This window comes from Myripristis murdjan, chromosome 14 (assembly GCF_902150065.1).
Source record: "Myripristis murdjan chromosome 14, fMyrMur1.1, whole genome shotgun sequence".
NCBI classification, from domain to species: domain Eukaryota; kingdom Metazoa; phylum Chordata; class Actinopteri; order Holocentriformes; family Holocentridae; genus Myripristis; species Myripristis murdjan.
In genome coordinates this window covers 19,319,506-19,346,281 of record NC_043993.1, presented here as the reverse complement: position 1 = coordinate 19,346,281, position 26,776 = coordinate 19,319,506, and the positions used below count along the sequence as shown (strand labels likewise).

The window sequence follows — 26,776 nt, the reverse complement described above, 5'->3', positions numbered from 1 at the left end:
AGAGCCATTTGAGTTATGAATCTGGGATGATTGAGTGTTATTGTCAATCATTATTTTGCAAGCTGTTAACCCTAAGGTAAAATGGATGAAGTGTGTTCAGTTCTTATTTGAAGTAAATTTTAACAATTAGAGATTATATTTGATATTACACAGCCTACCTGGCTAACACTGACTCAGCATGTTCTTACCCAACTGTTAATTTAGCTCTCATTTCTCTTGGTAGCAGTATTTCAAACTAATGTTAGCTAGTTTACCAGCTGCCTCAGTAACAATGCTCAGCAACACTTACTTCAGTGCATTTAAGTACTAACCAAAAGAGTACCTGTAAACCAATTTACATATGATTGGGTGTATGAGTAATGCACTCATATCAGTTACACTGTTATTTCGTGCACTTAAGGATACTATATTACCAATATTTGTGGATACCTGGTAGTTCAACAAATTCAAAGAGATGTTCTCTCAGCCATTCTACACACAGGTGGGTATATGGGTAATGCACTGTCATCAATGTGTAGTTGGTAACTGAGGGAATTATCCAAAATGTCCAGTGGATATATTGTTGTTGTTGCTGTTGGTGCACAGATGTGTACTCATTTCTGTTTTTTAAGGTTGGCAGGTCTGTAGTTTCTTTTTATTTAGCGTTTCATCTTATTTGAGCCATGGTAGTGATATTTTGGTTTCCACAATTACCTTAAAACACCTTTTGTCAGCAGCAGTTTTGGAATCCTCATTTCCGAGCTTGCTTATTCATATCCCAATAACTTGTAGGACTGCATGGCCAACCTTTAAATTACTACATGTTATTACAAGGGAAAAAAAACTGAATTCAGGTTTGACCACCTACTATAGATGTTGTAGTCTATCACTAGCTCTCTCCCAACAAGCATTAATTTACCTGTATTCGTTAAAAATGTTCAAATCAACCATCCTGATGGCAGATATTATCTTTTGTGCTTTTCCCATTTTGTCTTTGGAATGGCAGGACATGTATCAGGTAAATCTATCCCACCCCTCAGTACAGGACCTTTCCTACCATCTTATTTTCCTCTCACCCCTTCCCCTGACTTAAGGCACAGGATTAAAACTGGGATTTGTTTGGAGGCGTATGGTCTTATACACCATGAGCCATACACCCAACCAGTGGCGTGCACCCAAGATTTCAGTGGTTAAACTAGTCCTAGTCATTCATTAGATGTTTTGTGTGTGTGATTGTAGATGGTGACTGTAATTGAAGGGCCCACAAGCAAGGGTCGTATAATCGATACATGAGAAATAATAGGCATTACAGATGTTTGTGTATGTAGTTTGTAGTCACGTAATAGGAGCCTTTCTCCAGTCATTGCAGCATGTTTTCAGTCGATATTGAAGCAGAGCTGTTAGGTGCACAATCCCAGTTTGATAATCCTGTAGGAGTGTTGATGGCAGTAGTGTCCCAGCACACCTGTAGTGCAGCAGTGCATTGTGGTTACAGAGGACAAGTGGTCAGTGTTGTCTCGTGATAAAGCTGCAGCCTCAGAATGATGGGGAGTTCACGTCTTTTTATACTCTGCTGTCTTTTCTCTCTCCACTCAGTCTGCAGCAAAACAGACCAATTTTGCAGTACTTAATCATTTTATCTATAAAAAAAAACATGATGTCTTTCCATTTGTCATAGTTGAAGAAACCTTTTTTTTTTCCTTGATATTGTGCCGTTTTGGAATCACTCAAGCAGGATTAATGTAACTGGAAAATGATATCTCAATTTCATTTTCAGTGATTCTGAGATTTCTTTTTACCATTGTATATGAGTAGCTATACTGTCCAACAATGATACAGCCAAACCTGCCTCATAGTTCTTCCGAAAATCAAATCTAATATTCTACAAAGCCGCACGAAATTGGAGTGTTTTTGTCTTTGGCTATAATAATGCATCTTAAATATTTAAACCATAAATACCCATAATTTCCCAGTGGTGAAAAACCACTACTCATAAATCAGGTTTGACTGTGGTGTTTGGTGGCTTGTGTGAAGCTGTCTTCGTTAGTTGTGATGTCTTGCTGACTGTGGCTTCTCTCCCTTCGTTGTTTGTGATGGACAGGAGGCCAAACTCACTGACCAGCTGCCGCTGATTATCGTCTGTGACCGCTTCGACTTCGTCCACGACTTGGTCCTCTACCTGTACCGCAACAACCTGCAGAAGTACATTGAGATCTACGTCCAGAAAGTAAGGCTCAACAGTCAACAGATTTGAGGCGTCATTATGTTACACTGTATCCTTGCATTAGAGTCAATTTTGCATTGATCATTTCAAGGAGACTGACTTTTGTGTCATAGGTGAACCCCAGCCGTCTGCCAGTGGTGATCGGAGGTCTTTTGGATGTGGATTGCTCTGAAGATGTGATCAAGAGCCTGATCCTGGTTGTCAGGGGACAGTTTTCTACTGATGAACTGGTGGCCGAGGTGGAGAAGAGGAACAGGTGATGCACCCCGCCACCCTCATATCCCTAAACACTACAACATAAAACTTTGCTGTACTACAGACACTGAAGTAATTTTGTCTTCCCACAGATTGCTGGAAGTTGGCGAAAGTTTGAGCTTAAATTGTAAATAGTTAATTATCAGGGGAGCAGATACTTTGCCAACTTGGGTCAAATAGTACATACAAATAAGTTTATTTTAATTTGCTTGCAGTACCAGATGGGTGGAATTTGCCACTGTTGGTAATGATTGCCAGAAAATGGGCCAAGTTTAAAGTCAATTTATTACACTTTTCTGTGATGGCAATTTATCTGACACATTGGACTTAGCAGTGTGGGATAGTTTCTGCTTTGCTTAGTAACACATTACTTTTAGTGTAACAAATTGCTATTTCAATTTTAATAATATTACAATTAAAAATCAAAGTCAATACTTTTATCACCTCTCTAAGGCAGGCAGGTTTCCTTTCTCTATGTGGATGTGTTCTCACTACTGTTTTCATCAGGCAAGGAATGCACTGATGATCATCACTTTGTGGTCATCACTGGATGGAAAAGTAATAGAACAAGTAGTACAATGGATCTTTATGTCTAAGGTGTAATGAGTAATTAACTTTTTTTTTTTTTAAATGACTCCAAGTAGTATAAAAGTAGTATAAAGTGATCATAAAGAATATGACTTCGGTTTGAGTCTGGATTTTGTTTGAGGTGTGAGAGGAGCAGCCACAGAGCAGCCATAGAGATCATCCTGTCCCTTCTCCGTTTAACAGATTGAAGCTGCTGCTGCCCTGGCTGGAGGCGCGTATTCACGAAGGCTGTGAGGAGCCTGCTACCCACAATGCCCTGGCTAAGATCTACATTGACAGCAACAACAACCCTGAGCGCTTCCTGAGGGAGAACCCGTACTATGACAGCCGTGTGGTGGGAAAGTACTGTGAGAAGAGAGACCCTCACCTGGCCTGTGTGGCTTACGAGAGAGGACAGTGTGACCAGGAACTCATCAATGTGAGGATGAATTGATTCACTTTCTGGCTCTGTAATATCTCACTGTTGGCCTCTAACTGTGTCTACAACCCTACCTCCAGTGCACTGAACTGCTGCCAGTGTAGAAGGAAGCATTTTTATTTTTATTTTTATTTGTGATTTGTTTTGTTCTCCAGGTCTGCAATGAGAACTCCCTGTTCAAGAGCCTGTCCCGCTACCTGGTTCGCCGCAAAGATCCTGAGCTGTGGGCCAGCGTGCTGCTGGAGAGTAACCCCTACAGACGACCACTTATTGACCAGGTAAAAAATAAACAAGACCAATTTCATTTGATTTAGAGCATGTGTCTGGTGTTTTAGTAGCCCTGTGTTCCTTTGTCCCTGCTCTCAGGTGGTGCAGACAGCATTGTCAGAGACCCAGGACCCGGAGGAGGTATCTGTCACAGTTAAGGCCTTCATGACCGCCGACCTGCCCAATGAGCTCATTGAGCTGCTGGAGAAGATTGTGTTGGACAACTCCGTCTTCAGTGAACACAGGTACTCAGCTGACACTGTCTGTAGAGAGAAAGAGACGGATACGCTCTGCTTGTTCATGATTTGCTGAAATCACTTTAAAGTGTGCTGAGTACCGTCTCTTCTTCTACAGAAATCTGCAGAACTTGCTCATCCTGACAGCGATCAAGGCCGATCGTACCCGTGTGATGGAGTACATCAACAGGTTAGACAACTATGACGCCCCTGACATTGCCAACATCGCCATCAGCAATGAGCTCTTTGAGGAGGCCTTTGCCATCTTCAGAAAGTTTGATGTCAACACCTCTGCTGTGCAGGTCAGCCAATAGCTCTTCACCAACTAGCCCACTCCTTTATTGATAGAGGCTGAACCAGTCATTACTTTTCATTTGTTGAGGCACTGGTCAGTATAACTTTATGATCCGCTTCTGATTTCCAGGTGCTGATTGAGCACATTAGCAACCTGGACCGGGCCTATGAATTTGCAGAGCGTTGCAACGAGCCGGCTGTGTGGAGCCAACTGGCCAAGGCTCAGCTGCAGAAGGGCCTGGTTAAGGAAGCAATTGACTCCTACATCAAAGCTGATGACCCCTCTGCATACATGGAGGTGGTGCAGGCCGCTGATCAGAGTGGTAAGGACGGGGGGATGGGCTGATCTGCTGCAGCTCAAAAAAGGGGATTGGGAAAAAGTAAAAGAGAAGGATGAGAATTGATTTATTTATGTCTGGCTGTGGTCATACTATTCCATGTTTTTACAGCCTTTTTACATTTCAGTACAATAAGTGGTGAATGGGAAGCATATGTTTTGGAAAAAGTGCTCTGGCTGGCTTCTGTTAAGGCATTCTAAGGCTTTCTAAAGTTCAGGTTTTAGCAGAGATCACATGACTTTGACTCTCTTTGTGAGTTGACTAATCACTATGAACCCATTTTTCTACAGAAGAAAAAGTTTAATGTGAACACACTCCAACAAAGTAATACCACTGTCTATGTGTCATGTTTCAGGTAACTGGGAGGATTTGGTCAAATTCCTCCAGATGGCCCGTAAGAAGGCCCGTGAGTCCTACGTGGAGACAGAGCTGATCTTTGCCTTAGCCAAGACAAACCGCCTGGCTGAGCTGGAGGAGTTCATCAACGGACCCAACAATGCTCACATTCAACAGGTAAGTGTCTCTCCTGTCCAGGCCTCTACAACTTAGCTGTCTGCTCAGAAATGTAACAGCATGCCTTTTTTTCCAAAAACAGGTCGGCGACCGCTGCTATGACGAAAAAATGTATGAGGCGGCCAAGCTGCTGTACAACAACGTCTCCAACTTTGGTCGGCTGGCTTCAACTCTGGTGCACCTCGGGGAGTATCAGGCTGCTGTGGACGGTGCCCGCAAGGCCAATAGCACTCGCACCTGGAAGGAGGTTTGCTTTGCCTGCGTGGACGGCAAGGAGTTCAGACTGGCCCAGATGTGCGGCCTTCACATTGTGGTCCACGCAGACGAGCTGGAGGAGCTCATTAACTACTACCAAGTAAGATGGAAAAAATGGAGACACTCAAACACACATAATCGGGCTGCAATAGCCTGCAATATATTGCAGTTTCATCCCTTCTGAATCAGTTGTGTCAGACAATCAATCCTGATACTGATATGTGACACTTGTAGCCCCTGTTGATTTAAATAAGACAGGAATTTGTTTTTCATTTTTAAGAGGGCTGTGCCTTAACAATCATTTTACTGTGGTTTTGTGAATTATGGAGGCCCCACTATACCAAACTGTATTATATTATTTGTAGCCACCAGTAAATTTTACAGCAGATGTTTTGACACATTTTGGATTCAAAATGTCAAGAGTGACATGATGCAAAAGTAATGCAGTGTACCGTGTAAGCTTTGGCATTCAGTGTTAAAAATATTGTGGTAACAGTAGATTTACACACACAGCGGAATTAGACACCAGTTGGATGCTTTCCAGCTGCTTGTGGTTAAATCTGCTGGAATTCAGTCTGAATACTTAAGTGTGTGTGTACATGTGTTGTGTGCGTTAGTGTGTGTGTGTTCAACTCAAGCATTTTCAGTGTGTATGTTTAAATGATATCACAAGTTATTTCAGTACACCACAGCACAAGGCTGTGCACTGTTTGCATTTCATTGGCCTGATTACAGTGGTCCCTCGTTTATCGCGGGGGTTACGTTCTAAAAATAACCCGCAATAGGCGAAATCCGTGAAGTAGTCAGCTTTATTTTTTACAATTATTATAGATGTTTTAAGGCTGTAAAACCCCCTCACTACACACTTTATACACTTTTCTCAGACAGGCATTAACATTTTCTCACTTTTCTCTCTTGTTTAAACACTCTCAAAGTTCAAACCTTCGTAGTCCAGTATTATAGAATGAACGCATTCTGTACTGTACAGGAGACACGGCACGGAGGAGACTGATTGACAATGGTCTACAGTCCCTTAGCCAATCAGGACGCAGAACACAATGCGCGGGCTCTCCCTTAGCCAATCAGGACGCAGAACACAATGCGCTGTTAAAAAAAAAAAAAAAAGCATGCAAAATTGCACTAAAAAAAATCCGCGAAACTGCGAGGCCGCGAAAAGTGAACCGCGTTATAGCGAGGGTCCACTGTAATTCGATTGTAGATTAAACTCATTTTTCCCTTAATTTGTTCATTAATCTATATCAATAATGCTCATAATCATGTTTCACAATGCAAAAAGTTGATATGTATGGTGTAAAATATTAATAACTTTGTGAGGTATCGTATAATATCAAATAAAAACATAACCCATAGTATTCACAGTACCCTGTCCTAACACACATTCATAACATCCAATTCTCCTTTCTCTTGCAGGACCGTGGTTATTTTGAGGAGCTGATCACCATGCTGGAGGCTGCACTGGGCCTGGAGCGTGCTCACATGGGCATGTTCACCGAGCTGGCCATCCTCTACTCCAAGTTCAAGCCCCAGAAGATGAGGGAGCATCTGGAACTCTTCTGGTCCAGAGTCAACATCCCAAAGGTCCTGCGGGCAGCAGAGCAGGCCCACCTATGGGCCGAGCTGGTCTTCCTGTACGACAAGTACGAGGAGTTCGACAACGCTATCATCACCATGATGAACCACCCCACAGACGCCTGGAAGGAGGGACAGTTCAAAGACATTATCACCAAGGTACGCAGAGTGAGAAATGAACCCCAAGCCAAATTCTGTCATCTTAAGACTGTGGCTGTTAGGGTCAGGTGACTCTCAGGTCACCAGCCAGCCTGTTGAGTTTTTTCCATGTGGTCATGAAGATGCAAAATTACTTGTGCTGAGGAGTGAGACACATGAAGACCTCTATACTGCTAATTCTGCAACTGTGTACAGCATTTTATAAAATGATAGGTCATGTCATTTCTTTATTAAGCAGTATGTAATTAATAATTAATTCTTACTGTATAGTAAAATTTATACAAATTTATCTAGTTTTTGAAGAACAGATGCATTAAGGGACTTTTAATAGTCCATTCTTGTTTCTTTTCTAAAAACCTATTTGGATAGTAATATAGTTAAAGTGGCTGATAACTTTTTAATTCACAAAGACATGGCACCAGTGCTCACACATGAATTAAGTTTCTGGATACGTCTCTCATTCTGCACCCTGTGTAGGTGGCCAATGTGGAGCTGTACTACAAAGCCATCCAGTTCTATTTGGAGTTCAAGCCCTTGTTACTGAATGACTTGCTCATAGTGCTTTCCCCCCGACTGGACCACTCCCGCGCTGTCAACTTCTTCAGCAAGGTAGGCCTGTCTCTGAAAAGCTGAAATATATGATATGACACCTTGTCAGTGCTGTTCAGAAGTAAGATGACTGTCGTACCGTACACACAGGTGAAACAGCTGCCTCTGGTCAAGCCCTACCTGCGGTCAGTACAGAACCACAACAACAAATCAGTCAATGAAGCACTTAATAACCTCTTCATCACAGAGGAGGACTATCAGGTGAGAGCCCTCGACAAAGCAGTTTGACTGAATTGTTTCTTCCATAAATTTCATTACTCTTTGATGTTATTATCTGTTGTCTTCCTCCTCTTTCATTCCAGGCACTGAGGACATCGATAGATGCCTATGACAACTTCGACAACATCTCGTTGGCCCAGCGTCTGGAGAAACACGAGCTGATTGAGTTCAGAAGAATCGCCGCCTACCTCTTCAAGGGCAACAACCGCTGGAAACAGAGTGTGGAGCTCTGCAAAAAGGACAAGCTCTACAAGGTGCTTTTTCCCCAACAAACAATTGATTATATTATTATATTGTTATCTGTCTGACTGTCAAAGATGTAATACTTGGGTTTGCTCATAATTTAACCCATGCTGTGTCTGTCCTGCAGGATGCCATGCAGTACGCATCAGAGTCCAAGGACACAGAGCTGGCAGAGGAGCTGCTGTCCTGGTTCCTGCAGGAGAACAAGAAGGAGTGCTTCGCTGCCTGCCTGTTCACCTGCTACGACCTGTTGCGGCCTGATGTGGTGCTGGAGACTGCCTGGAGGCACAACATCATGGACTTTTCTATGCCATACTTCATCCAGGTCATGAGGGAGTACCTCAGCAAGGTATGTCACCCGACTCCTGGTCAGTGAGGAGAAAACTGGTTTTGGTATAAATGCAACAGGCCAAGCAATATCCTTGTGCAACAGTGATGTATTTATTCAGAGAGGATCAGTGTAGTGGTCAGACCAAATCTGACTACAAAGATGTGTTTTACTTGTTACAAAAAGCTAGGCCCAAGTATGCGCCTGATGAGCAGCATCTTATTTTGATCTTTTTTTGTCTTATTTGTTTTGAGTTAGATCTAGAAACCAGATAGTGGCCTGTAAAAACCCTGGTATTTTTTGCAAATCGACAAATTCTCATTACAGTCCATGTAAAACCATCAGACCGGCCAGTGTGCTGTCAAAAAAAAAAAAAAAATCCAAAAGTCAGTATCATGAAAAAAAACTCGCTAGTACACAGACTTAGACCAGTAGTGAATTCTCTCTCTACTGTATATAACTCTCATACATCCTGTAGCTGGTTCTCTGTTTGCCACCTAATGGCTTTGTAGGTAGGTTAAATATTTTGAGTTTTATTTTCTAAGCTGCACCTTTTCTCTTCCCAGGTTGATGAAATTGAGGAAAAGGTGAAAGTCGATTCCTCTGCTTCTTTTCACCTTGTTTAAATTTTTTGAATTATTTTAGCCTTGAAGACTGCTGCCTTGAGTGTGCATGGTTTTAGTTTTGCCACGCATTACACTTTTATACACTCAGTGGGAACTAGTATCCTGTTTCAAACTAAGACGTCAAAGGCGTTGGAGGTTTGCCGTCACTAATGAAACTTTAAACACTAGAACCAACTGTGGCAGCCTGCTGTTAGTGTCCAGTCCTGTGAGCTTGTTCACACCATCAAGTATTCTTGATGTTCCAAGAGGATGAGTTTATAGATTACCTTGCAGTCGTCCTTTGTCCTCCACTGTGAGACTAAAATTGCTCTTTACACATCCTGAGTTATCACATCAGAACTGCATTCAGCAAAAAGGCATGAAATCATATTAAAAGTGTAAATGTGTCTGAGAAATACCTTTGAGCCACACTAACAAAGTGTAAATGCAGACTGCTGCCATAAAGGGATTCTCATGGATCAGGAACAAGATCAGTGGTTTACTGTCAGTTTTAAAGGACTCAAATATTACATGAGGAAATCATGTGTGGCAGGTTTTGGTGAGCAGTACAGTTGTAATCAACAAAAACATACTGTATGTGTATGAATATTTGACGCATGTTTGTGCCAGGTGTTTTTGGTTAAGGCAGCCCAACAAAAATGTGGTAAACCTGTGGGAGACTGCAACAGGAATGGAAATTTTAAAAATGCAAGAAAAAAAGGGAGTTTTTTTTTTTTTTGAAGAAAATGCACTTTTCACAATAGACTATATTGTGATCTTTTTAAATCTCATTTAACCATGAAAATGTTACTAATTGTGGCAGGGTATTGATTCTTGAGTGTCTCAGCTCCCGTAATCACCAAATAAATAAATAAATAAATAAATTATAACTGTCTTCAGTGCCATTGCTGAAAAGTGTGTTTCCTCAAAGATTTTGACACTGTATTGTACAGAGAGAATGTATGTTTAAAAAAAATGGTAAATGCACCTTTTGAACTGTTTGCTGTTCTTTTAAACAAGCATGCGGAAAACCCCCTGTCATTAAGTGGCAGCACTGGGAAGCTAGCAGGCTGCTGGCTGTAGTGAGCACCCTGGGCTGACACCCTGCACCTTTACTGCACCTCAGTGCTGTAGCCTCTTGTTGTGCACGCTGGCATGGGACTGCTTGTCCTTTTTAATGATGCTTCAGCTTGAAAAAGTGTGGAGGGAACAGAGGGAGTTACAGTACTAACGTTTTACCAAGAGATACGGATGGAACTGAACCGACTTTGATTAAAAAATATCTGCAGGATGTGGAAGTACACTGCTGAGCAAGCCCTTAATTTTAATTTGGGAAGAACCTGGGAGCAGATGCTGCTTTCCCTCAGAACACATGCAGTTATACCTACTGAAGGTTTCCTCTGAACAAATGACTGCTTTTGATGTTGTAGTTAGATCACTCAAACAGTCTGAGTAATGAAAGTAATGAGTTAAATGTAGCTATTTGATTCTGTATTTGTATATCTGTTGTTTTGTCATGCTGTTGCACATACTCAGTGAGCCTCTGTGCTCTGGTTTTAAAACATAAAATGGCTACAAGGTTAACTGCACAAGAATCCAAATGATTGGTAGATGCAAGCACAACTTAAGGCCGATTTATGGTTCTGCGGACACTGGACGTGGCGTGCACGCAGTTGCTACGCAGATGGTGTGTGCCTCTCATGCTTCTGCATCCTGTTGGTCTAGTACACTAAGCAAATCCCCGCTGATATATTATTATCATATTGTTACCTACACTGACCAGCCTTTTCAAAAACCTTATTTGTGGCATTGTAAATAATAGTCATGTTTTTACAAAACTTACTTGTTGTATTTTCTCATACAAATAGTGCAAAACAAGGTGCAAAAGAATTGAAATGCGCAAATCAATACAAATAAAAGGTGGAATTATTGGAATTTGGTACTACAGCAGGCAGTGAGGCCAGAGGGGCGAAATGCTGGAAATGATGTAGTTCGGCGGACCAATCGTAGTTCTTGTGGTCTGCGTAGTTCCAATGCGTAGTTCCAATTTTTGGGAGGTGCGCAGCAAGTCTGTGTGGTGGTCGCAGAGGGCCTGCAAAGGGCGCATTTGTTACGCAAACCCTCCGTAAACTACGCATACGCAGAACCATAAATCAGCCTTTAGACTTAACTCGGTTGATCTTCCCCAGGGGCACACAAAAGAATATCATATATTATAAAACCATATGCCTTACATTAAGGCTTTTTTTTTAATGTAGTTTTATAAGTAGATAGTTTAACATGTACATAGATGTACATAGACTCCCCAACCTTTATACTCTGCCCGCAGGAAGTGTTTATACGCACACACACACAGATCTGTATATACCATCTGTGGAAAACTCAAATCAAATACAGGTGGTTGAAACTCATGTTGTTTTACTGCCTTGCCAGTTAAGTTTAATTCTGCCTGGCTTTGCCTGACTGAATGGTGACCTGCTCTGACTTGTCAGACAAGCCACTTAGTTGTTGATACCCCCTTCCTGTCTGGAATGGTCCCATCCATCCATCACGTATTCGTTTTACTGCTAAATGAATATCTGTCATTCAGCACGCAGTTTACTTGGTGTTCTTTTCTGGCTTCACTCTGAAAGTATTTCTTTCTTTGTCTTGCAGGTTGACAAGTTAGAAACCTCAGAGTCCCTAAGGAAAGAGGAGGAGCAGGCGACAGAGACACAACCAATCGTCTACGGTAAGACTCCTCAAGTGTCACACCGCTCAACTCGGTCACAAACCTAAAATCAGGGCAGCGACGCCTTTTTCCTCATCTTGCACTTTTTGGCACCTAGATTACACAGGGTTCCCACAGGTCACAGAGTATCTGGAATATCACCGAGTATAGGGAAGTGTATTCCAGAAAGGAAAAGGCAGGAAATTTGAGAAATTTCTTGAGGGAATTTGGGGGAATATTAGGGAATTTAGCAAATGGGTCATTAGATGGTGGTTTTTAGCTACAACTAGAGCAGAAAGCAGACTTTTCACCCATTCAAACTGAAGTCAAGGAAAGCTGTGGTAGTAAACTGAAATAGAAAATTTGACTGTTGATTTTGTGCAAAGCAGTTTTTTTTTATATGTGTGTGTGTGTGTTCTGCAGGCACACCCCAGTTGATGCTGACAGCAGGCCCCAGCGTCCCCGTGGCCCCTCAGCAAGCCTATGGATACGGATACCAGGCGCCTGCGGGATACGCTCAGCCGGCAGCTCAGCCAGGCTTCGGCTACAGCATGTAAAGCCCACCTCCCCTCCTCCACTTGCAGGCTGGAGCTACCATCCATCCATCTCTCCCACAGTCCTTCACCAGCCCAGTTTTGTCTTTATACCCTCCACAGAGGGTAGTACCAACAAGCAGTTTGTTTTGTTTTTTCTTTTTTTTTTTTTTTTTTACTTTTTCTTCCTTGAAACTGTCATGAAGGACTCCATTTTGTTTCTGTTGTCAAAGAAAAAGTTTGAATCACAAGGATTAATTTTTCACATTCCGTATTTACTAGATTAATTTTTTTGTCTATTATTTGAATGGGAAATGGTTTATGTACAATGGGGGGGGGGGGGGGGTTGTGGGAAGAGCAAGTCCTCTTCTCAGCTAAAAAAAAAAAAATAAGATCTGTCGTGAAGCATCTGATTTGCACTCTGTAGTGAGAAGAAATTAATGTAGAGCCTCTTCATTTTGATGTGTGTGAGCAGCTTCTTCTGTCCAACTGTAAAATGCATTTAATTATTGTATATTCAGAAAAAAAAATGCTGCAGTGTTCTCCTATATTTGAACAACAGACTGCCGCTCCCATGACCGCAAACCAGAAACACTACGTCACACCAGTAACGTCCCCACACACAGGGCTGTTTCTTAAAGAAACCCAGCAGAGCGTTTTAACACGACTCAGATTATTTCCAAAAAACTTTTATTCTTTCCAGTAAAAACTGTGCAGGAATCTTCAGTTGGACTGTGTGGAAACAAATTTGCATTCAGATGGCCTTTCCATGTGCTTTAAATATTGCTCGTGTGGGACCATTCCATCTCAGGAGGGATTGCAGACCTGTATGTATTTGACTAACCTGCCTGTGCCCCCTCTTTGTGCTGCGATTTGTGTATGCCGGATATTGTGGAGTTTTAGGTCACTGTTGAGCGTACAGGAGAGAAATTAAAACCTAATACCCCTAATGTCCTGCAAAGGGTTTCCTTTTTCCTTCTCAGTTGACTCACTCTGATCTAATTCAGAAAAAATATCACAAGGACTGTGGTAATTTGGAGTTTTTATCAAAGGCTTGCGTGTATACAGGAAATCAATCATTAACTCCCTTGACCTTATATTCTTATCTAAATTACTTTAGATTGAAGTGTGCACTTAAAAGATAGTTGATTGTGCATAAAGATCATAATGAATGAAATGGCGGTTTTGTTTTCCACTTAAAAATAAAAGCTTCTTGTTTGTCAAGAAAAGTGGTCTTGTCTTTGTAGACTATATTCAGTTAATATTTACTCGCTCAATGCACTGTATCAGTATTTATAGTACTGTAGTAAGTTAAGTTGTAATTCAGATTCACTGAACCCATACTAATGTGGTGGTAGCACCCTCTGATGGCACAAATCCAGAAGTGCAGCAAACAACCATGTTGTCTTAAAAGAGTACTGAATCTCGTCTGGATTGGCATCTTCTGTAGTCTATGAAGGGCTGAGCAATAGGGACAAAATATGGCTATAATCGATCTTAAGAGAATTGTAGCACTGATAATAATATCCAACATGTAAAGCCACATTATACCAAATTATTCATCACACTGAACTGCATGTTAATTTAGTGATACTAAAGTATGAAGAACTAATTTTCAAATATCCCATGATTTGTTCACATTTCATCTGAGAGCTCTTAATTACTCACATTTCTTCATCACAATATGATTCTATGAAATATTACTGAATTACTGCCCTCTCCTTGTATGTACCATAAAATACTAAAGTTTGTTTATATTTTTGTCTTTCACTATCTGCTTCCTCTGAGCACCACACCATCTAACAGACTAGTTAAGACCATGAACACAAATCTGACCACAGTAACTGCTGAGGGTTGGCATATTTCAAGTGTAAACATGGAAAAGTATATAAAAAAAAATAACACACAAAAAAACCCACTTGACTTTTAATGAAATTAATATCTAGTTGGCCATAATCTTATACAAAAATACAAACTCATTGCTGCACAACTTGGTTGTAATTACAGATAGTTTTAATAAAGAAAATGCATTCGGGTCATAGAGGTGCTAGCTGGAAATCTAGTAGAGTTTCAAATGTCCGGTGACTTTGTCCACTAGATCAGCGGGTCCTGGTCCGACTCCCAACACGGTGCGTGATCCCGGTGCGATCTGTGTCCGTCCTGCGTCCTGGATCAAGCTGACAGTAAGCCCCTCCTCTTTGGCATGGCACAGAAGCTCGATCAGACTTTCCTCATCGGGGGCCTTGACCACCACCTTGGGCTGGCCGCAGTACTCCCACTGTTTGAGAAGCTCAGGGTTTCTGCGGTGCACCTGCTTGTAGGCAGACACAGCAGCGTGGGAGCACTGAGCGGCTACCTTCCCTTTCCCCATCTTCAGGTCATTTCGGACCACTAGAACCATCTTGAACTCTCCTCCTTCTCCCATCATGCTTGTTTCGCCAGTGCCATTTCCCATGGCTGATAAGAGGCTTTTGGATGACTTCCCAAACCGAGCCCGGAAGTGCCATCCGAGGCAAAGTCCACAGCCCAGGCCTGCCACTATGCCCAGGACCAGCGGGCTATATGGAGAATCCATGTCTTGTTAAACCTGTAAAATGACAGAATCCAGTATGAGGGATGTTAAATACTACATACAGTTAACAGGCAAAGAGAAATAAGCAAACATCATCCATAATTACAGGCAGAAATGTAGTTTAGTGGATTGGCACAAAGGATGTGATTAAAAAACATAAGGTATATAAAAACAAACAGTAGGGATTGTGCAGGAGTGTTAAGAAACCCCAAAGGGCTTATAGTAAGAACCTCCCCTGTAGGATTTACAATTTGTCCTATACTACGGATATGTTTCCTTCACTTAAAAGGAAAGTAAATGTTTTGACCTGGTGTAATGTTGAGCCTGGGGAAACGGAAGGAGGAGCAGGGTGCTGCTGTACAAACTTGAGCGATACTCCCATCAACCTCAGATAGCAACGGTCTACACAAGCAGCCACCGTAAGACAATGCCACATTTTTGCTCCTGCCACTATGGCAGACAAAGAGCTCGTCTTTTAGACCACAATTGTACAAACAGTGCATAAACATTGCACAACTTAACCATTTCCTCCTCCACCAATGAAGTGGAGGGAGGGGAGGGGGGTAGGCTTCCAGGTCAGTGACCTGGTTAAGATGCATAGGGGACAGCACCTTGGGGAGGAAAGATATATTTGGCCATGAGGTAATGCCCCACTCGTCTGTCCTTGACTGAAGGCAATGTGGGCTGACAAAGAGGGCATGGATTTGACTACATGCTTATTTGTGCCTATTTCTAGAAAGAACTGTGTTTCATGGACACCAATTTCAGCTCCACCTCGCCATCAGTTCAAGTGGCGGTTCACCTATGGTGTTTTTCGACTGCAAGAACTTTCTGAGGCACATCGCGCCGCCTCACAGATTCTGAAAGCGTTTCCATGGGAAATGGCACATTTACACATTTAGTCCCTGGAACCCAATTTAGTCCCTGTTGGGAAGGTGCATGGGACTATAAGGGAGGTGAAACTAAAATCTGAGTTCCAGGAACTTTAAGGAGGAGCTCGTGGACCGTTATTTTGATTGGTCCAAATGGTGACTTGGCAACACTTCTATAAATACGCGTTATTGGCAGGCTACAACACAAAGCAGCTAGCTGAAAAAAAAAACAAAAAAACCTGCAAAATGCAAGTTATACTAACAGGTGCAAGCCATGATTGGTATTTGGGGAGAAGATAGTGTTTATCTTGAATGCGTCATGTGCACATTTTAACAAACAACTCCTGGTAACGTCAGAGAGCAGCCTCTGTCCTAAGGCAATGAGCAGGATGGGATGGGAAAAACAGTCTCTGCACAGTGGTTACACCAGCGCAGCACAAGCCAGAGGAGCACCAGCAGCTGATACAATCTGTCGACAAGTGTGGATTACAATAGGTTAGTTAAAATAACAACTTTTAACTGACGTATTACAGAATTCAGTGGTATCTTGAATCAGCTGATCTATAATTAAAAAAACACTGATCTGTTTGTATACACACAAACTCACTGGCCATTTTATTTGGTACACATGGCTAGTGCTGGGTTGGAACCCCTTTTGCCTTAAGAACTGCCTTAATTCTTCAAGGTACAGACAGACACACACACACACACACACACACACACACACACACACAGATAATATATGGACAAAAGTATTGGGACACACTTCTTAATCACTGAGTTCAGATGTTTCATTCAGTCCCATTGCCACAGGTGTATAAAATCAAGCACCTAGCCATGCAGTCTGCCTTTACAAACATTTATGAAAGAATGGCTTGTTCTAAAAAGCTCACTGAAATAGGCTGCCACCTTTGCAATAAGCTGGTTTGTGAAATTTCTTCCCTCCTAGATATTCCACAATAAATTGTAAGTGGTGTTTTTGCAAAGTGGAAGTGTTGAGGAACCACAGCAGCTCAGCCACCAAGTGGCAGACCATGTAAAGTCATAGAGCGGGGTCGCTGAGCGCTGAGGTGCATACTCAGTGCGTAAAAGTGGCCAACGCTCTGCTGACTCAGTTACTGCAGAGCTCCAAACCTCCTCTGGCACATCAGCACAGAGACTGTGCACTGGGGGCTTCATGGCATGGGTTTCCATGGCAGAGCTGCCACATGCAAGCCTCATATCACCCAGCACAATGCCAAGTGTCGGATGGAGCGGTGTAAAGCATGTCGCCACTGGACTCTGGAGAGTTGGATACATGCTCTGTGGAGGGGCGAATCACGCTTCTCTATCTTGCAGTCTAATGGACGAGTCTGGGTTTGGTGAATGCCAGGAGAACGCTCCCTGCCTGACGGCACTGTGACTGTAAAGTTTGGTGGAGGAGGGATAATGTAACACACTTGTTTTTCTGGGGTTGGCCTCGGCCCCTCTGTTCCAGTCAAGGGAAATCTTAATGCTTCAGCTTACCAAGGCATTTTGGACAATTCTCTGCTTCCAACTTTGTGGGAACAGTTTGGGGAAGGCCCTTCTCTGTTCCAGCATGACTGAGCCGCAGTGCACAAAGCAGCTCCATAAAGGCATGGTTGGGTGAGTTTGGTGTGGAAGAACCTGACCGGTCTGCACAGAGCCCTGACCTCAACCCCATCCAACACCTTTGAGATGAACTAAAACAGAGATTGTGAGCCAGGCCCTCTCGTCCAACATCAGCATCTGACCTCACAAATACTCTTCTGGATGAATGGGCAAAAATTCCCACGGACACACTCCAAAATCTTGTAGAAAGCCTTCCCAGCAGAGTGGAAGCTGTTATAGCTGCTATATTAATGCCTATGTGATGTCATATGGTGGCCATCCTTGCCCTGCTGGTATAAAAGGCCAGTGAAGGAGGCACCTCAAAGCCTGGTTGGGGCTGCTGCTCAGTTTACCCACCTTTAAGTTTGCAGAATACACGTTACCCTCCTTCTTAGAAAGTTTAGTTTTATGAGGTAAATTCATAGTGAAAAACCCAGAAAGTGGGATCACAATCATCTAATTATAAATATGGCATTTTCGGGGAGAAAACATCATTAAATCAAGACTTTTCTGTTAGAATAACTGAATTTCCTTCATGCTTGTGGTTACCTGACCATGGCTGACGGTCGTGCTTTACCCACATTTTGTTTTCACTGCAGGCTATCAATACTTCTGTTTTTGGTGCATACCGTCAGTTCTATCTCAGATTAACCAGTTGTCCATGCCCATACAGCAAAGTCTCACTACTACAACCTAATCTTATGGCTGGAAGGTTTTAGGCATAATAAAACAGGCAGGATATAAGCAGAGATTACCCTGCTAGACAGGCTTATTTTCTGCGGCGCACTACATTATAAACATAATATGGGACAGGTACGCCGACTTCCTACTACAGTAATTCATCTAATTTCATCAACTATTACTAAACCCTCCATGAACATAAAAAAAATGAACAGGTGACAGCGTGGAACCGAGACACCTGGTTTCCTTGGAGCTGAGACGTTTGTTAGCAGTTAGCATCGTGACCGCTCACTTTTCCACCTGACAACACTAAAGCCTTACACAACATATCATGTCACAGATCACACACATGTTAACACGCCTCACGACACCTGCATGCCAAAGTGGTGCAAAAAAAAAAAAAAAGTAAATAGTTGTATGGAGACATGTTTCATACCGGCTTATTGGCACAGTGTGGCAGCAGCTTCATCTGCCCGTCTTCCTCTTCGCGTCCCTTGCTGATGACGACACAGCACCTCAACACTCTCTCACCGTCAGAGATGATGACACTACCCATCAGTGAAACAAACATCTATGTTCTTCTTCTTCTTCTTCTTCTCTTGATTTTATGGCGGACAAACATCTCTGTGAACAGTTTGTGTAATTTAACTTTAAGTGCAGCTTTTTAGCTTCATATAATATTTTTATTACTGACTTCTAGGGTGCGAGCAAAGCAATATAAAACTGCATGGATGTGTTTTTGACTGCAACTGGGCACTCAATCAATTAATTAGTCAATTAAAATAAATAAATAAATAAAATAGTCGATGTATGGGGCGCAAAAGGAGCGAAACAAAGCCACTGCACGCAAAGCAGACCCATTTCTTTGGGCTTTTAGGAAAACAAGCTGTCCATGGACAATTATCGGCAGCGGCCTTAAAACCTCATGTTGATTTATTTACCTCTAGACGCACGCTGCAGGCGTTTTATTATTTTGGTCCCTTCACAATAAAATGCTATGTAAGACGTGCATTAGCGGGAGGCCAGGACAGCTGCGGAGCTCCGCCGACCGGGGACAGAGAGGTGAGGAGGAGGGAGGAGGTCAGTGTTTATGGAAGCTTACTCAGGAGGTCAATAACCGGCAACACAAACATTTTATCAGCTTGATATTATTTTGAGAAAATGCTGTATCTGTGAGGGACCCCCGGCTTTGGCACGGTGTTTGTTTCATTATTTTGTTGGCCAATAAAACCAGATAGGCGTCGCTGCCTCTCCCACCTGACTCCTGCTGATAGAGATCAGTGTGAAAAGGAAGATCGTCACTCCGTGCCTTGCAGTCATTCCGATACCAGGCTTGACACGCCAAATTGTTCAGGGAATGAGGGAAAAGAAAAAAAAAATCCCAGTTTGTTGTTTGATAAAACAACACAGTTTAATGCAGCAGTTAAATGTCTGTCCATGTTGTATTGTTGGTGTTGGGACAGAGGGTGTGACATGTTATTGTGTCCACGCTGATAAACATACACTACTCACAAAAAGTTAGGGATATTCAGCTTTCGGGTGAAATTTCAGGATGAACCTAAAATGCATTCTAACCTTTACAGGTGAACTTAATGTGACCTTCTGTAAACTTTTGAATGCACATGTCCAACTGTTCAATGTTTCAGTACTTTTTGCACAAGTTGCTGTTCTCTAACAAGGAGTTTAACGGCAAAATTCACATCAGGTGTTTGATGCTCCAGCTCATCGAGGTCGTATCATTAGGGAACGGCTGCTGGAGACTGGGGTACCTCAAATGGAGTGGCCTGCACTTTCTCAGACCTGAATCCCATAGAAAACCTATGGGATCAGCTGAGTCGCCGTGTAGAGGCTCGGAGCTCTGTACCCCAGAACCTCAATGTCCTGAGGGCCGCCCTTCAAGAAGAGTGGGATGCCATGCCTCAGCAGACAATAAGTCGACTTGTGAACAGCATGAGACGTCGTTGTCAAGCTGTAATTGATGCTCAAGGGCACATGACAAGTTATTGACACTGACATTTTTTGTTGTGGTATATCCACCACTGTTGTTGGCTTTTGTTTCAAGAAATTGTTTGAGATGAGGAAATCACCAGTGTATGCTTCTACTTAAATGCCCTACTTTCATGATATAATATCACTGTAGCGTGAACATTTTACATTTTCCATAAATTTCACCCAAAAGCCAAATATCCCTAACTTTTTGTGAGTAGTGTATACGTGAGTTCAGATTATAAAGCTAAAATTTGAAAACATTAAAAAGTTAATCAGTAAAAGCTTTTCCTCATGCAGATGAAGAACTTTTGGATTAGCTGACCCACCCTGAAATACAATGCCATTACACAATGGTTTTTGAATATGTGTATCTAATTTGGGAATCCATGAGGTAATCCATATAATCCATGTGTTTATGATGAAACAACATACTGGGCAGTTTATCTGCAGTCTTAAGTGGTTTCAGCAATGTTGGAGCTAGCGAGGAAGGGTCACATCCTCCAAGTTCTTTGGTCTTTTTAAAACGTCTTTCTTCCCATGTTAATTGCATCAGTGGCCTGTTCATTGTCGCTTTGTTGTAAAGTATGTAGATACCATACAGCACTGCTCAGAAGTCAGCATGGTGGCATCAAGGCATGGATTAACCTTTCATGACTTAGAAGAATAGTCATGGTGTGGGTGTAAGTCCGCTCACTGACATTGTAAGTAAAAGTGAATGGTCTAATGAGGTAGTTTTGCTTCCAAATTTACAATACTGTGGCACATGAAAATGTTTGGTTGGTTGATATAACTTTTGGTCCTGTTCAAACCGAGTGGGGTATCTTGTTAAAGGAACTGCTCTCTGGCATGGCCTGTCCTGGAAGCTCCAATGACACCTCTTTTGTCATAAAAGACAGACCAGTTACCTGAGCAGGTGAGGCCCACCTACTTCTGTAGTCCCATGTGGCCCAATTCATGAAGGGCTGTACATTGAGATACCTTACTCAATTCTCAGAGAACAAAGTCACACCAAATAACCAGACATTCTCTCTTGAATCTCTTTTTGGTTTCTCACCATGTGGCCCATTCCCAGCTTGCATGCTCAGAAGCCTCAAACCTTGCCTCATCACAAGCCAACGCCACATTCTCAGTCCCTAGGCTATGAATTTGTTTGTTGTTGTTTTTGGGGGGTGGATGACTATACACTAAAGACTGCATGCACCAACCACAGGGATCTCATGCCATTCACTGTCCTCCCCTCGTGAATGCCCCCAACCCCAGAGCAGCCGTTGTCCAGGTTTTCCTCCTAACCACTGCTCTGAAGGGGAACCAGTCTAGCCTAAACTGACTCTGAGCTCCCTGCCTCATTTGGAAGAAATTAAACCAGAAATGAAAGCCTCTCCCCTCCCTGTAGAACCACGCCTGCTGCCCCTTTGCTTAATGCCGAAGATATTTTGGTCTCCAAAGCCTTTGCTGTGTCGCCACTGAAAAGACTGCCCTATTGAAACAAAGAGGCTTAACAGCAAACTGTAGTCTGTGTCCGCTGCCAACACTCAACACCATCAAGACATGGACTGCACCTTTTGTCTCTGCATCCTCTTCTGGTGACAGACTGCATTACACTGTGTTCTCAGTTCATTCTGGAAAGCAGTGCATCCTTGGTAATTTACCTGGATGTGGCAACAGACGATGGACAGGTGTGACTCCGAAATCCTCTCTGCCATAGTGCCACAGTGCATGCACAGGGCATCCACCAGTGATACTTATGCATGCTGTATTCCCATGCACACGATTCAGGGAGGATGCGGGCATTTACCTGAGATGGTTGACGGCTTAATTGCTCAGTCTGCTCTTTGCTAATAGCAAGAAGGTAGTCTACCATAAAATGACGTAAAATGAGGTAAAAATTTTTTTTCTAATTTACTTAACCTTTATTTAACCAGGAGAGTCCCATTGAGATTACAAATCTGTCACGGGGCGGTGGATGAAGGTGGAGGACCCAAAAGCAGGAGCCACAGGCAGAAAAATGCTCAATGAAAAACAAAATTTAATCAATGACCGGGAAGACAAGAAACTCAGGCAGAACGCAGCAGGACAAAAACAAAACAGTACAATGAACCGACAAAGAACAGAACTCAAACAGGACTTAAATAGACAAGAACTAATCATCAAACAAGACACACCTGGGGAAGGGGCTGGAGCACAAGACAGGAGAACACAGAGGATAGGCTGAGGGAAACACTGGGAGGGATCAGAACAATCAGGGATGATTAACAGACACAGGACAGGTGTGGCACAAGGAGGAGCAAACAAGACACAGGTGAAATCACTGAAAGGAACTAGGCAAAAGAAACTCAGGAAACAGATACAAACAAAACCATGACAGAAACACATGAAACAGAACCAAACAAAACACAAGCAACACAAAACCATGACAGAACCCCCCCCCTCAAGGGACGGCTCCTGACGTCCCAAAAACAGTATCAGGGGCACGGGGATGGATGGCCGTCATAAGACGGGGGGAGGAGGAGGCCAAAGCACAGGGCTCAGAGCCAGAGTCAGGTGGAAGGCTGGAGGGCAGGTGACCAAGGGCAGGGCGGTGCTTGGGCGGACGGCCAGGGCGCTGGGAACCAAGGACGGGACGGCACTTGGGCGGACGACTGGGGCGCAGGGAACCAAGGGCGGGGTAATGCTCTGGCGGACGGCCAGGGCGCCAAGAACCAGGCACGGGGCGGCGTTCGGACGGACGGCCGGGGCGCCGGGAACCAGGCACGGGGCGGAGCTCGGGCGGACGGCCGGGGCGCCGGGAACCAGGCACGGGGCGGCGCTCGGGCGGACGGCCGGGGCGCCGGGAACCAGGCACGGGGCGGCGCTCGGGCGGACGGCCGGGGCGCCGGGAACCAGGCACGGGGCGGCGCTCGGGCGGACGGCCAGGGCGCCGGGAACCAGGCACGGGGCGGCGCTCGGGCGGACGGCCAGGGCGCGAAGAATCAAGGACGGGGCGGTGCTCGGGCGGACGGCCAGGGCGCGAAGAACCAAGGACGGGGCGGTGCTCGGGCGGACGGCCAGGGCGCGAAGAACCAAGGATGGGGTGGTGCTCGGGCGGACGGCCAGGGCGCCGGGAACCAAGCACGGGGCAGTGCTCGGGCGGACGTCCAGACCGCTGGCGGCCAAGGCGGAACCTCCCTGAATGGTGGCAGTGCAGGCGGCGCCCGACTGCAGGCCAACCATGCAGTCCAGCAACGCAGATCCCCGGAAGCCGAGCAGCGGCAACGGGGACTCGGGACCGCCGGGCAGCGGCAGCGTGGACTCGGGACCGCTGGGCAGCGGCAGTGGCAGCTGTAGTGGCAGCTGCAGCATGGACTTGGGACCGCCGGGCAGCGGCAGCGGCAGCGGGAGCAGCAGCGGCGGCAGCGTGGACTTGGGACCGCCAGGCAGCGGCAGCGTGGACTTGGCACCGCCGGGCAGCGGCAGCGGGAGCAGCAGCGGCGGCAGCGTGGACTTGGGACCGCCAGGCAGCGGCAGCGTGGACTCGGGACCGCCAGGCAGCGGAATCGTGGACTCGGGACCGCCGGGCAGCGGCAGCGGAATCGTGGACTCGGGACCGCCGGGCAGCGGCAGCAGCAGCGTGGACTCAGGACCGCCGGGCAGCGGCAGCGGCAGCGTGGACTCGGGACCGCCGGGCAGCGGCAGCGTGGACTCGGGGCCGCCGGGCAGCGGCAACGTCCACTCGGGGCCGCCGGGCAGCGGCAACGTCCACTCGGGGCCGCCGGGCAGCGGCAACGTCCACTCGGGGAACTTGGACAGGGACTGGGGCCGGGGCAACCAGTCGGACTCTGGGAACTGGGGCAGGGACCGAGACAGCCAGTCGGGCACGGGGAACTGGTACGGGAACAGGGACTGGTGCCGGGGCAGGGACCGAGACAGCCAGTCGGGCACGGGGAACTGGTACGGGAACAGGGACTGGTGCCGGGGCAGCTGGTCCAGCTCGGGGAATTGGGACAGGAGCAGCCAGTTGGACTCTGGGAACTGGGACAGGGACTGGGACCGGGTCAGCCAGTCGAACTCGGGGAACTGGGACAGGAACTGGGACCGGGTCAGCCAGTCGAACTCGGGGAACTGGGACTGGGACTGGGACCGGGTTAGCCAGTTGAACTCGGGGAACTGGGACAGGGACTGGGACCGGGTCAGCCAGTCGAACTCGGGGAACTGGGACAGGGACTGGGACCGGGCCAGCCAGTTGAAAACGGGGAACTGGGCTTGCTAGACTGCTGGAGTTGGTAGCTGGGCTTGCTAGGCTGCTGAGGCTGGTGGCTAGACTTACTGGGCTGCTGAGACTGGTGGCTGGACTTACTAGGCTGCTGAGGCTGGTGGCTGGGCTCACCAGACTGCTGGGACTGGTGGCAGGACTCGCCGGGCTGCTGGGGCTGATAGCTGGGACTGCCAGGAAGCTGGGGCTGGTGTCGGGGTTGCGGCTAGCCTGCAAATTGCCGATACACTCGAGAAGTGCACTCGCAGGAGCAGCCGGAGCCCGGGATGAAACCATTGTCCAGACGGAGGAGGTGATCTCCGCGACCTGTTCTGAGATCTGGGCGATTTTAGCCGCCAGCGACCGGTTGCAGTCAGCCAGTTCTCCAAGCCTCTGCTGATGAGAGTCCAGAAAGGCGCCTTGTCCAGCCAGGGCCTGGTGCACCGGATCCGCAGGGCCCACGGCGCGGCCAGCTCCCTCCAAGAAAAAACATTGCTCCGCTGGGTCCTGTATTGGTCGGTTCATTCTGTCACTGGGCGGTGGATGAAGGTGGAGGACCCAAAAGCAGGAGCCACAGGCAGAAAAATGCTCAATGAAAAACAAAATTTAATCAATGACCGGGAAGACAAGAAACTCAGGCAGAACACAGCAGGACAAAAACAAAACAGTACAATGAACCGACAAAGAACAGAACTCAAACAGGACTTAAATAGACAAGAACTAATCATCAAACAAGACACACCTGGGGAAGGGGCTGGAGCACAAGACAGGAGAACACAGAGGATAGGCTGAGGGAAACACTGGGAGGGATCAGAACAATCAGGGATGATTAACAGACACAGGACAGGTGTGGCACAAGGAGGAGCAAACAAGACACAGGTGAAATCACTGAAAGGAACTAGGCAAAAGAAACTCAGGAAACAGATACAAACAAAACCATGACAGAAACACATGAAACAGAACCAAACAAAACACAAGCAACACAAAACCATGACAAAATCTCCTTTTCAAGAAAGACCCGGTCAAGACAGGAGGAAAAGTGAGAAAGTTTTACCTGAGAACAGTATGGGTTAGGGGTGTAACGGTTTTTGACCAAGCCGGAAAACCTCGGTCCAAAGGAATTCGGTTTAGAAACTCATTCCGTCTTCCTGAACCTCGGTTCACCTTGGCTTCACTGTTTATATCAGTGAGGATGGACATTATCAAACGGCCGCATCACCTTCGTGACAGTAATGACGGTCAAGCACACCCTCTCGTGTAATAACGCTTAAAAACCTCATCACTGAAAATATTACTCCGCCTACATCTTATTGCCCGAGTCTGTGTGGTTTCCATGGCAACAAGTCGCTGTCACAGCACCTGTTAAAATGACCGAGAAGTCGGCAGAAGTATAACTATCAGTCCATGAAAAAATTATTTTTTCCAGCGGATATTCTAGTTACAACATGATTGAGCGAGTAAAGCAGTTTTGTGTTGCTATATGTGGTATTTATTCAGTTTGGGGAAATCACGATGTCTACAAAACATGATAAGCCCAAGGTGGCTGGCTGACAAGGACTAGTTAACGTCAGATCTCCTGCATTTCCTCTGAAATGGATAGAATACCGGCAAAAAACTTGTATATTTTGAGAGCGAAATGCCCACAATGTGAATACATTTTGATTATACATTTTACTTTGTTGGTAATAGTTGTATACTCGCATTATTACATACATTATTATAATAATGCTTAATTCAGACATTTGCTAAGTGTCCTGGAACAGTGGCATGACATGCCCAGTCGACCACATTTCAGCCAAAATGTGTTGCCTAAACTTTATGAAGACGTGAAGGCTAAACTACAAGAGGACTGAAGCAGTGAGTTCACTGCATTAACTACAGATGGTTAGACATTATATCACTGACAACGGGATCATTAAAAACCAAGTTATTTTTTTCTAGAAGTTTTCAAACCTTTCCTTAAGTAGTTTTTGAAAACCAAGGTTTGAACAGAACTGTGATTCAAAAACCGAAGTTTGAAATGATCCGTGGGTTAGGCGAACTGATACCCCCCTAGTATGGGTTACACAGGGAGGTGGACCTTGCTCCAGCTGCTCAGGTAGTTGATACAGATTTGATGTTATTGGAGCTTCCATGATTGGTCAGGTCAGAGAGTGTTTCCCATAGTGAGATAAAAATGCTGCAAAAAGATCTGTCTTTATTCTTCTCCAAAGTACTACAAGTTGAGAGTCATCTCAACCAGAGCAAACTTAGTTTTTAGTTTTGTTAAGCAGCTAATTAGCCAGCAACCTAGTATAATGAAGCTACCAGTGTGAATTTTAATACATAATAAACACTGACCACAAGAAAACATAAGATAGCTACTTTGCTAACAAACATTGGGTCTATACTGTTGAGACAGCAGAGATGTAAATTTAGAAATGTCATCAGTATTTCTTAGCTGTTGTTGTTTCAGTGATC

General features: G+C 44.9%; 3 protein-coding genes across 6 annotated transcripts in view; 2 read left to right on the top strand and 1 right to left on the bottom strand.

Moving 5' to 3' along the window:
- Positions 1–13,592, top strand: part of cltca (clathrin, heavy chain a (Hc)) — a 43,619-nt gene extending 30,027 nt beyond the window's left edge. For all 3 annotated transcript variants that reach the window (XM_030068640.1, XM_030068638.1, XM_030068637.1), the window contains 16 exons: positions 2,081–2,206; positions 2,317–2,459; positions 3,230–3,464; positions 3,620–3,742; positions 3,831–3,976; positions 4,086–4,269; positions 4,392–4,584; positions 4,955–5,112; positions 5,195–5,467; positions 6,799–7,116; positions 7,594–7,725; positions 7,816–7,926; positions 8,028–8,198; positions 8,315–8,536; positions 11,776–11,851; positions 12,254–13,592. In XM_030068640.1, the coding sequence (XP_029924500.1) occupies positions 2,081–2,206; positions 2,317–2,459; positions 3,230–3,464; positions 3,620–3,742; positions 3,831–3,976; positions 4,086–4,269; positions 4,392–4,584; positions 4,955–5,112; positions 5,195–5,467; positions 6,799–7,116; positions 7,594–7,725; positions 7,816–7,926; positions 8,028–8,198; positions 8,315–8,536; positions 11,776–11,851; positions 12,254–12,387 (2,745 nt within the window). In that variant the 3' untranslated portion in view covers positions 12,388–13,592. The remainder of the gene's footprint in view (positions 1–2,080; positions 2,207–2,316; positions 2,460–3,229; positions 3,465–3,619; positions 3,743–3,830; positions 3,977–4,085; positions 4,270–4,391; positions 4,585–4,954; positions 5,113–5,194; positions 5,468–6,798; positions 7,117–7,593; positions 7,726–7,815; positions 7,927–8,027; positions 8,199–8,314; positions 8,537–11,775; positions 11,852–12,253) is intronic.
- A 681-nt stretch (positions 13,593–14,273) lies between these two features.
- Positions 14,274–18,683, bottom strand: ptrh2 (peptidyl-tRNA hydrolase 2). Its single transcript, XM_030068644.1, has 2 exons — positions 18,536–18,683; positions 14,274–14,950 (listed from the first exon to the last, which is right to left on the bottom strand). The coding sequence occupies exon 2, from the start codon at positions 14,936–14,938 to the stop codon at positions 14,423–14,425; it is 516 nt and encodes a 171-aa protein (XP_029924504.1). The 5' UTR covers positions 14,939–14,950; positions 18,536–18,683; the 3' UTR covers positions 14,274–14,422.
- A 323-nt stretch (positions 18,684–19,006) lies between these two features.
- LOC115371335 (vacuole membrane protein 1-like) overlaps positions 19,007–26,776 on the top strand; it is a 72,833-nt gene continuing 65,063 nt past the window's right edge. The window contains exon 1 of one of the 2 annotated variants that reach the window (XM_030068641.1): positions 19,007–19,161. The gene's annotated coding sequence lies outside the window, so the exon portion shown is untranslated. Of the gene's footprint in view, positions 19,180–26,776 lie in introns of both variants that reach the window. The other variant, XM_030068643.1, reaches the window with a different exon arrangement.

What these genes read in the sequence shown, in the direction of transcription:
- ptrh2 (XM_030068644.1), bottom strand. Translation starts at nt 14,938, where the DNA reads ATGGATTCTCCATATAGCCCGCTGGTCCTGGGCATAGTGGCAGGCCTG.